This window comes from Salvelinus namaycush, chromosome 3 (genome assembly GCF_016432855.1).
Source record: "Salvelinus namaycush isolate Seneca chromosome 3, SaNama_1.0, whole genome shotgun sequence".
Classification (NCBI taxonomy): domain Eukaryota; kingdom Metazoa; phylum Chordata; class Actinopteri; order Salmoniformes; family Salmonidae; genus Salvelinus; species Salvelinus namaycush.
The window spans coordinates 65,558,941-65,570,229 of record NC_052309.1 but is presented as its reverse complement, the minus strand read 5'-3'; the positions used below and the strand labels follow the sequence as shown (position 1 = coordinate 65,570,229).

The 11,289-nt window shown below is 42.7% G+C and overlaps 1 protein-coding gene across 1 annotated transcript; it reads right to left on the bottom strand.

Annotated features, from left to right (window-relative positions):
• Positions 1-2,736: 2,736 nt before the first annotated feature.
• Positions 2,737-11,008, bottom strand: LOC120034963 (ATP synthase F(0) complex subunit C3, mitochondrial-like). The gene is made up of 5 exons (XM_038981686.1): positions 10,881-11,008; positions 9,334-9,381; positions 4,431-4,511; positions 3,311-3,489; positions 2,737-3,059 (listed from the first exon to the last, which is right to left on the bottom strand). Exons 2-5 carry the CDS (start codon positions 9,370-9,372, stop codon positions 2,945-2,947), a joined length of 414 nt encoding a protein of 137 aa, XP_038837614.1. The 5' UTR covers positions 9,373-9,381; positions 10,881-11,008; the 3' UTR covers positions 2,737-2,944.
• Between the last annotated feature and the right edge of the window lie 281 nt (positions 11,009-11,289).

Genomic DNA, 11,289 nt, shown 5'->3' with positions numbered 1-11,289 from the left:
CTAAGACAGGGAATTTTTACAAGGATTAAATGTCAGGAATTGTGAAACTGAGTTTAAATGTATTTGGCTAAGGTGTATGTAAACTTCCGACTTCAACTGTACCTTGACGTGGATTATAACCTAAATGAGTTGGCAGTTTAAAAAAATAAATAAAAATGTTGACTTGTAACTTATAGAAGAGTGCTTAAGTTTAACTCAGGGTTATAGAACATCCTGGGTGTCCTCTTAACTGTCTCCTACCAGAAAATATTTAAATTCTTCCAGACAGACAGTCACTTTTTCCATTAGTGATTGAAGTTGTACATTTTCACCAGTATAGCAACTGCACATAGCATTTTGACTTGGGAGCACTAGTGCAGGTCAGATAATACATTAAATGGCACATGGTTACATATGTATCGTTGTTTTAAGTCCAGTGTGCTCAGACTGTTGTTACATTTGTATTTGAGGGGCAGACACCACGAGCAAAGTCATTTGTATAATTTTTACTATTTTATCGGCAAGTCTGATCAGGTTTAGTCAGAGAAATATTTCTTAATATATGACTGGGCTAATCTATAGAACAGCATCTGTCATAGAAACAAACGGAGCATTGCTTTTGTGTCGGTGGTTGTGCCTTTAAAATACAGAAAACCGCTCCTCTGTAGCCCAAACCGTTCAAAACTAAAGACCTACTTTACCAGAGCTAAAAATGTTTAATTAATCTGGCCCAGATTGGCAGGATACACTTAAAGGGCTACACACAAATCAACCATAATGAGTAAGGAACTATCAGAACTATGAAAATAGTCATAATATACCCTATTTAATATATAAAAACATTTGTTACAGAAGATAATTTGCAGTATCGATCAGATGAAATAGATGTCATCACCACTAAATACATTTATAGGGACCTTAAGTGTCACAGAATTATATTTTTAAAGTTGGGAACTACTACCCGAGAGAATAAAACACTCCCCTTCATATTTATATAGACAGTGAAGCTACAACTTTTAACTTGGCCCTATACTCCAGCATTCTGGATTTGAGCTCAAATGTTATATCATGCGACAGTACAGAGCATCACCTTTCATTTGAGGGTATTTTCATGCATATGTTTTACCATTTAGAAATAAAAGGACTTTATGCATCTAGTTCCCGCATTTGAAGGTGACAAATACCCTTAAAAAGGTGACATTCAGGATTGTTGCGGCATATGAAACATGTAATCTCAAATCCAAAAGAAACATTTCAGCTTCACCGTTTAAATTAATGAGGAAAATGTACAGTATAGCCAATTTAAAATGTACTTAATTTCAAGCGCTCAAAGATGTGGTTCATCCTCTTGTAACACTGGCTCACCCACCCAAATAAAGGTAAAATTGTCCAGAAACACCTAGGCACTCATGTCTGTGCAGAATTCCTATTCTCCCCCCCCCCCCAAAGTGTGCACATCGGCTCCCCCTCTTGCAATCAAAAGCAATGGACAGGGCAGGTGTAGGAAATGTGGAAAGTACCTATACCCTGTGGCTACACCAAGGGTGAATCTCAGATGTCCTTCAATTACTTGCTTCCCCTCATTCTATACTCTTCCAACTCAAAATGTCTGAGGAAAACATGGTTTACTGCGCAAAGTTAAACTACTTCGGAAAACAGATCATTTCCCAATTCAGCTTTTGAATTAAGTCAAAAGTAAATTGCGGCAAGCAAGCCTGTATCAACATTTTGTGCAGACTAATAATTGTATTACATATACACCAAATGTACAAAGCATGCTCTTTCTATGACAGACTGACCAGATGATGGCAAATATCCCTTGATGTCCTGATAAATCCACTTCAGTGTAGACAAAGGGGAGGAGACAGGTTAAATAAAGATTTAAGCCTCAAGACAATGTGTGTGCCATTGAGGGTGAATGAACAGGACAAAATATTTAAGTGCCTTTGAACGGGGTATGGTACGTGCCAGGCGCACCGGTTTGAGTGTGTATGCAATGCTACTGGGTTTCCACACTCAGTTCCCGTGTGTATCAAGAATGGTCCACCACCCAAAGATCATCCAGCCAACTGTGGGAGGCATTGGAGTCAACATGGGCCAGCATCCCTGTGGAACGCATGACACCTAGTCGATGCACTGACAAATTGAGGCCGTTCCGAGGGCAAAACTCAATATTAGGAAGGTGTTCCTAATGTTTTCTACACTGTATAAACTAGTAGAGGGATGGAAACTTTAATTGGGGTAGGGGGCGACCAAAAAAAAAAAAAAAAGACGCAGTGGTTCTGCGTACCCACATCCATACCCACCTCGCGAGCAAAACATTATCAGCCCCGCTCGTGACAGCGAAGACCCCAAAAATAATTGTGTTTTAAAGTTTCCTGAAATTCTACACATTGCCATAGGGGAGCCATATGCTTGCAGTTTTTAATATAACTGATGGGCCCCACCCCGGTTGGTAATTAGACCGCACTTATTACAAGTTTACATAGCTGGTTGCTAGACTAATTTACCAATCTATAAATGCTTTGCTGACTTGGGCTAATTGAGTGACTGCTGATGCACAACTACATTTTATTGAAATTGCACCTTGTGTATTCTATTATTCTAAACGCAACAGGAAGTTGAGACCTCATCCCAGTACTAGTACATTTAGCTTATATTGTATTCAATGTGATAATTTAACTAGTACTTTTAGTTACTCTTTTACATGTCTTTAAGTCCAGCACCCAAACACCACTGAAAATAAGGACCGACAAGTTTATAGTTATCCCAACCATTTATTCAGACAGACGGTCTAAATCAAAGTGAGCTCTTACGTAAAACTTCTGAAAAAAAGGGGAACAAAAAGGCAGGATTTTTAATCGTAGATTTTGATTGGAATGGCGGTGCCACGGCCTCATGGGCATCGCATCAAGAGTTCCAATTCCCTGGGAGAAGGGAGGTGACAGGGATGGGAGAGACTAAATTACATAGCGAACAGGATGAGGAACGCCACCATGAGACAGAAGAGCCCCATTGCCTCAGACAGGGCAAAGCCCAGGATGGCGTAGGAGAAGAGCTGCTGCTTCAGGGAGGGGTTCCTGTCAGAGAGACAAAGAGGACAGGAAGTTATGATTTAGGCTGGACGACAGCACAAGTAGCGATTTGTTCATTAATGATATGAACCCAAATTAATAGGATCCGGCTCACTCTTCATCAATACTCTTGTGCTAAAATGTTAGCATTTCCCTGCCACCCACATAAATGATCACAACTACTCTTCTGCATCAGATTTTGCTAATAAATCTGCCCACTTCCACAAACGATTGAATCCTTTTCGTTCATCACTTACCTTGCATAGCCGATGATCAAGCTGCCGAACACAGTTCCAATTCCAGCCCCTGATCCCGCCACGCCCACTGTGGCGGCTCCAGCACCGATGAACTTGGCGGCAGTGTCGATGTCCCTGGAGATAGCGCTGGTCTGGAACCCCCGGGTTAGAAGAGAAGCCTCACCGACAGGCAACAGAGCCTGGGGAAGATGCAGGGTGCAGCACAGTCAAAATCAGAACATAGAGGAGCTAGAGACGGAAATGGAACTGAGGCCACCTGACAGGTGTAGATAGTATAATAGCCCACCACGCCAAAACAATAGAAGCTCTTAGCGCCCTATTGCTTTCACCTTGACCCTTCTGGTAGTCTGAACTGACAAGTAATAACAGATAAGGGCTAGGGACACATCTGGAACTGGGGTTTGTTTAGGAGTGGAATGTTATGGAACAGAAGGAAATGTAAGACGTAATACATTTCAGTACTATTACGGTGTATGACTACATTGACCCCACTGAATAAAGGCCCAGAACAGAACCTATCAAGAACAGAGACTAGTGCAGAGGTTTAAAGTGCTGCTCAAGATACCAGTCAAGGGCAACAAGTGCAGGGTGCTCCAGTGCCTTAATTCATTTTTTTTTTTTTAACAAGGAGCATGTGTACCTACATTTAAAAATCTAGGCACAAAGAAATGTAGGAGCACTATGAAAAATATTTCATGTAATAAAGCTAACATCCTTAATTTCTCTAGGCACACTGGTGCTCCTACATTTAAATTCCAGGTTGGACAGAAAAATATTAAGGCGGATATGAGAGTAAAATGGTCACAGAGTCCTGAAGGGATCCTTGGAAATGGTCACAAGGACAGCCTGGATACCAGTCTTATTTAAGCACTGGCCATGTTAGTATTTCACCATACAGGGATTTAAAGTAGTCTGGTGTTCATGATAAATACAACTGAAGAGGCAATAAGGGTTACTGATGAGTTAAAAATAAACTTTATGAACATAAAAATGGCCTAATAAATGGTTTCAGGTTATCACAAAAAAAGGGGCAATTGGCAAAAGGTTTACACAAACCTAAGCACAGAACTGAACAACGCTACTGTCACAGGGTTTCATTTTGGTTTGAAGAGAGGCTTACCTGCTGCTCACTTCTGGCTTCAGGTCTGTTGAAGACCGAGACCGAGACGGGCCGGGCGAGGACTCTGGACCCCCCACGCAGCTGCAAGAGACAACTACACATCAGACTCCTAGACAGATTTAAAAGCTTGTAACAAGCTCTACTTACAATCATTACTAGCAGACTACCAAACGTAGATTACCCTGAGGTGAGTTCTGGAGCACGCCAAGATCATGACCCTACAGAGGTGCATCTAATAGTCTAACTTCTAGGAGGAGGCCGGTAGAACGGCAATGTCAAACCAAATTTTCTTTGTCACATGAGCCGAATACAACAGGTGTAGACCTTACAGTGAAATGCTTACTTACAAGCCCTAACCAACAATGCAGTTAAGAAAATACCTAAAAAAGAACTAAGAATAACAAATGATTAAAGAGCAGCAGTAAATAACAATAGCGGGGCTATATACAGGGGGTACTGGTACAGAGTCGGGGGCACCGGTGCCATGATCAATCCAAATCTTGTTCTTAGTAAAGACCGAGTACTATAGGGTTAGATTAGCCTACAAGGTGACGTTTTCCCAATTTATCCCCAGCTGACCACTGGTCACACATACAGGTAACACTGCCATAGACTATTCTTTCAATCATCAACCTTAAAAAAAAACAAGTGCTTTCTCATGTGCTGGTCATGGTTCACAGCAAACACCATTATCCCAGAAACCCTAGACCAATTTGCATACCACCCTAACAGAGCCACAGACGATGCAATCTCTATTGCACTCCACTGCCCTTTCCCACCTGGACAAAAGGAACACCTATGTGAGAATGCTATCTCTTCAGTGGGTCATATGATTGAGTGTAGTCTGGCCCAGGAGTGTGAAGATGAACGGAAAGGCTCTGGAGCAACGAACCGCCCTTGCTGTCTCTGCCTGGCCGGTTCCCCTCTCCACTGCGATTCTCTGCCTCTAACCCTATTACAGGGGCTGAGTCACTGGCTTACTGGTGCTCTTTCATGCCGTCCCTAGGAGGGGTGCGTCACTTGAGTGGGTTGAGTCACTGACGTGATCTTCCTGTCTGGGTTGGCGCCCCCCCCCCCTGGGTTGTGCCGTGGCGGAAATCTTTGTGGGCTATACTCGGCCTTGTCTCAGGATGGTAAGTTGGTGGTTGAAGGTATCCCTCTAGTGGTGTGGGGGCTGTGCTTTGGCAAAGTGGGTGGGGTTATATCCTTCCTGTTTGGCCCTGTCCGGGGGTATCATCGGATGGGGACACAGTGTCTCCTGACCCCTCCTGTCTCAGCCTCCAGTATTTATGCTGCAGTAGTTTATGTGTCGGGGGGCTAGGGTCAGATTGTTATATCTGGAGTACTTCTCCTGTCTTATCCGGTGTCCTGTGAATTTAAGTATGCTCTCTCTAATTCTCTTTCTTTCTCTCGGAGGACCTGAGCCCTAGGACCATGCCTCAGGACTACCTGGCATGATGACGCCTTGCTGTCCCCAGTCCACCTGGCCGTGCTGCTGCTCCAGTTCCAACTGTTCTGCCTGCGGCTATGGAACCCTGACCTGTTCACCGGACGTGCTACCGGTCCCAGACCTGCTTTTTCAACTCTCTAGAGACAGCAGGAGCGGTAGAGAGACTCTCAATGATCGGCTATGAAAAGCCAACTGACATTTACTCCTGAGGTTTTGACTTGCTGCACCCTCGACAACTGTGATTATTATTTGACCATGCTGGTCATTTATGAACATTTGAACATCTTGGCCATGTTCTGTTATAATCTCCACCCGGCACAGCCAGAAGAGGACTGGCCACCCCTCATAGCCTGGTTCCTCTCTAGGTTTCTTCCTAGGTTTTGGCCTTTCTAGGGAGTTTTTCCTAGCCACCGTGCTTCTACACCTGCATTGCTTGCTGTTTGGGGTTTTAGGCTGGGTTTCTGTACAGCACTTTGATATATCAGCTGATGTAAGAAGGGCTATATAAATAAAATTTGATTTGCTATTAATTGACTACAGTTCAGCATTCAACACCATAGTGCTCTCAAAGCACATCACTAAGCTAAGGACCCTGGGACTAAAAACCTCCCTCTGCAACTGGATCCTGGAATTCCTGACGGGCCACCCCCAGGTAGTAAGGGTAGGTAACAACACATCTGCCATGCTGATCCTCAATACAGATGCCCCTCAGGGGTGCAGGCTCAGTTCTCCTGTACTCCCTATTCAACCATGACTGCATGACTCCAACACCATCATTAAGTTTGCAGATGACGCAACAGTGGTAGGCCTGATCACCGACAATGATGAGACAGCCTATAAGGAGGAGGTCAGAGACCTGGCAGTGTGGTGCCAGGATAACAACCTCTCCCTCAACGTGATCAAGACAAAGGCGATGATTGTGGACTACAGGAAAAGGAGGACCGAGCACGCCCCCATTCTCATTGATGGGGCTGTAGTGGAGCAGGTTGAGAGCGTCAAGTTCCTTGGTGTTCACGTCACCAGCAAAAGAACACCAGGGATGCAAGCTGGTGAGGACCCAAAAAGGAAACATTTTTTGCACTGAAACATGCAAAAAATATATAATCCCTGCTAGGGGGAAAAGCAGTTTAATTAAACAAAGAATATGATCTACATGATCAGTCTGTGTAAAATAAAGTGGTTAATGTGAATATAACAGCAAAAAATGCAAAAAATGTGTAAAGAAAGCAATCCAATGTTTGCCTGGACTTCACTGCAAATGACACGCAAGTCTTAAGACAAGAAAATACACTAATATTGCAGTTAACCATGACAGCCTTTATAATAGAACGCTTGTGACCACACCTAAATATTGCACTTGGAGGGGAAAATAATCTTAAAGTAGAAAAAGAATGAAACAAATAGGCATTCTATTTTTGCTCTATTATAGTGGCCACTATAGTAGATGAGCAAGTGCACATGGCAACATGTGCAAAAATAACATTCACTGAGTACATTGTTTAAAAAAATAAATGATCCTCCCTCACACACAGGTTACTGTCAAGTTCAACGCAACAAAAGCAATATCTTTGGGCTACAATGCACATTACTACATTGTACACTTTCTGCCTGTGGACATCTGTTCTACAATGTGCCAGCAGAGCATGATACCCTTTGTTGGCATAATTGATCGCTTTCAGGCAGCGAGTACACCTGGCATACCCCTTTTTATCCACTGTATTGAAAAGTGTGTGGTGTTCCTGTCACCTCTATAGAAGCATCCAGCTTAAGCCAGGCCCAGCTCCTGCTACACTTGATCCCTGAATCCACTTGTTTAACAAGCAACACCTCATTGTCACCCAACTCTCACATTCTGAAAATTAACCACATACTGTAGAGGGAAAACATAAATTAACAGATAGTGGTTAGTTTGTTAGCTAATTAACATTTCAAAAACAGATTACCAGGGTCCAGTAAGCAACGTTAGCACATTTTAACTTGAGGAACGGCAAGGAGTCGTAAAACCAGTTAATACTATAGCGAATTGGTTAGGTTACTAACATTAGCTGTCCGACTTTATTAGTAAGCTAATTTTCACACCATGAACTCAATGATTTGATCAGTTAAGTTGGCCAATGTTGCTCAACATTTCTCTGGCCTTGGATCTCACTGGTCATCCCCAAAGCCAACACCTACTTTGACCACCTTTCCTTCCAGTTGTCTGCTGCCAATGAGTGGAACGAATTGCAAAAATCACTGAAGTTGGAGACTTATATCTCCCTCACTAACTTTAAGCATCAGCTATCTGAGCAGCTAACTGATCGCTGCACACAGCCCATCTGTAAATAGCCCATCCAATCTACCCACCTCATTGTTTTTATTTACTTTTTTGCACACCAGTATTTCTGCTTGCACATCTATCACTCCAGTGTTAATTTGCTAAATTGTAATTACTTCGCTACTATGGCCTATTTATTGCCTTACCTCCTTACTCCATTTGCACACACTGTATATAGACTTTCTTTTTCTATTGTGTTATTGACTGTACGTTTGTTTATTCCATGTGTAACTGTTTGTGTCACACTGCTTTGCTTCATCTTGGCCAGGTCGCAGTTGTAAATGAGAACTTGTTCTCAACTAGCCTACCTGGTTAAATAAAGGTGAAATAAAATAAAAAACATTTGCTATTGGAGAATTCGATCCAGCTAGCAACATACTTAATGCGAACAATACTTGTTCCACCCCACTTTCTCCCTCACCTCAAACTTTCCAAATGCCAGTTGTTTTTTGGTTACAGCTCATGAAGTACGCTTCATCACCCCCGTCTCCATGGTCAGACTTCTCACCTACCTCTTCGTTATCATTCAGGGGACACGCTGCTGCAACTGGCAAGCTGCCTTTCCATTCTCTGCTGTCTTTCCAGAGAGCGTGCTGATGATGTAACTAGCAAATTGGTTGTCTCTTCAGTCACGTGCTGCATTCTGTTGTGTGAACGATTGGCTGAGCCTTGGATACAGCCAGTGTTAATGCTTAAACTGCGCATCACTCGTTCACTTACAACCAGTAGTGACCCACACCAACTTCTCATCAGACCAACACGAATCACGTAGGTCACCAATTTTGGATTCAAAACGGAGAATTTAGCCGAAAGGTGACTAGTTTGCACCCCTGTATCATGGTCCAAACACACCAAGACAGTCATGAAGAGGGCACGACAAAACCTATTCCCCCTCAGGTGACTGAAAAGATTTGGCATGGGTCCTCAAAAAGTCCTACAGCTGCACCATCAAGAGCATCCTGACACCTGTTGTATTTGGCGCATGTGACATAAAATGTGATATTCCTTACCAAGGACACTCATTTGCTGCGCATCTTATAGCTAAACAGTATTGCGTGTACGTGCTAGATCTAGACTGATAAGGTACGACTGGTAGAGGATCAAACAGTGACATTGTATTTTCAAAGAATACATACCACAGCAGGTGAGGTGACAAACTTAGCGCAGGCGTACATGGCTGGTGCCTGTGGAGAGAGATGAGAAATTACATTTAACTGCTAATTTGCCCCACCATTAAAATGTCCTATCAATTCAACAGGCATCTTTAAGCAGTCGTTTGGACCCCCCCCCAAAAAAGTTAATGGAAGGCATGCACAACTCTTAACTACAGCCCTACACTGCTAAAGGTACAGTAAAGGTGACCTGAGCTGTAGGTGTAACCAGTCAAGCATTTGACCATGTGCATCAGGGAAGAGGATGCGCAAAAGGCAGACTAGGCTTCTGTAGTAAAATCTGAATGTAGAATCTCAAGAGGGTTTACAACTCAGCGCAAATAAAGAATCAAGTTACAATCTTTACGCCCATGTCATAAGATTAGTTAATTAAGTGAAATTAGCAAGGCTTGATTGAATGTGGCAAGAGCCCAAAGCAAATGACAGTGAAGCATTAAAAAACAAGATTCTTTCAAAACACTAAGTGGGGAGTTAAACTATGATCAACTTCGACTCCAGAGATGTTTAATGCTAATTAATCCAATTGTGTAGGTAGCGAGGTAGTGTATTAGTACCAGTGCACATATGGCCCAGACAGGCAAGCTAGCCTTTAGCTATGCTTGAATGAGTGTTTAAAAATTAATAACTAGCTAAATTTCTTGTAAAAAAAAATATCACACGCTTTAGTACAGTACCTCCTTCCCTGTCGCCATTCCGCCCCTGGGCATTTAACGTTAACATTAGCACGAATGACAACGGAAGGAATCGCCATGGGGGAAACTTAAACTAAAATGTCCATGCTTGAATGTGGTTTATTAAACCCATTTCACATGCAATGAGGGTAGCAGCGATTTGCAAAAAGATAAAAGCATTAAACGTTAGTTGGATAACCTGGGTAGCTTGTTAGCCATAGCTAGCTAAATTTAATATACTTCAGACGGACACTGCTAACGTTATTCGATAGGCGGGAGGATTTGGCTAGCCAACCGGAGACGTGAAGGTCAAAAATGACCCACAGACACCAATACGGGATTTAAATACAAGGACGTTGCATCTGGTACAGGACTAGAAATTGATAGAAATTGTTAAACGTCCTTCTCAATCCTCAGGGACATGAATCCATAATGACCGAAAACATGCACTGGTTCACTAGGCCCAAATATGGACGAGCAAGTCAGACATTTTGCAGAAGCTTCACCGCAGCTTAGAATCGGTTGTACACCAAAATGCATGGTTTCGCAAGTTAACATTTGCATGTTTATTTCCCAACAGTATTCGCGGCTGCCCATGTAGACACTTCTATGGTAAGAATTCTACAGTACGAATATATTCCCTGTAAAATGTCATTCTTGGGAAGAAATCATTGAATGGCCGTCAACTTCACCTACATTGCATGGCTAGCTAGCGTGCTAACAATTCATATTCGCCCCCGCAATGCTGACAGGACATTTCAAAATATTCACAATGCGATTATAACCATACCGAAATGACAAAATAATGCGTCACACTGAAACCCTAAATTATTAACTCACCTTAATGTTACAGTACACACGGGGTCCTAGATTACTAATTCTCGCTCACAGCAGCAGTCAATGTGCACTCTGACAGCTGTCACCTTGTCATTTATAATCTTAGTTACTACGTCCTAAACGTCCATTGGACAAAAGGAAACCTCCTTCGACTGTGATGTCCTGTTTAGCTTGTCACTACTTTTAACCTAGCCTATAATGGAGCTTTCAATGAACTACAATGCTTGCAATTGGTTGACAGTATTTAGGGCGGCTGGGTGACCCAAACGCTGACGTATGGTAAGAATGGACTCGAATCCTATTTCCTTTCCCCATTGGACCATATTCCCGTTAACCTTTCAAACTACATCCAGTGTCCTTGATTTCTATTGGACAGTGTATAGGACGTCCCGCCTACTTCCAACATTTTAGG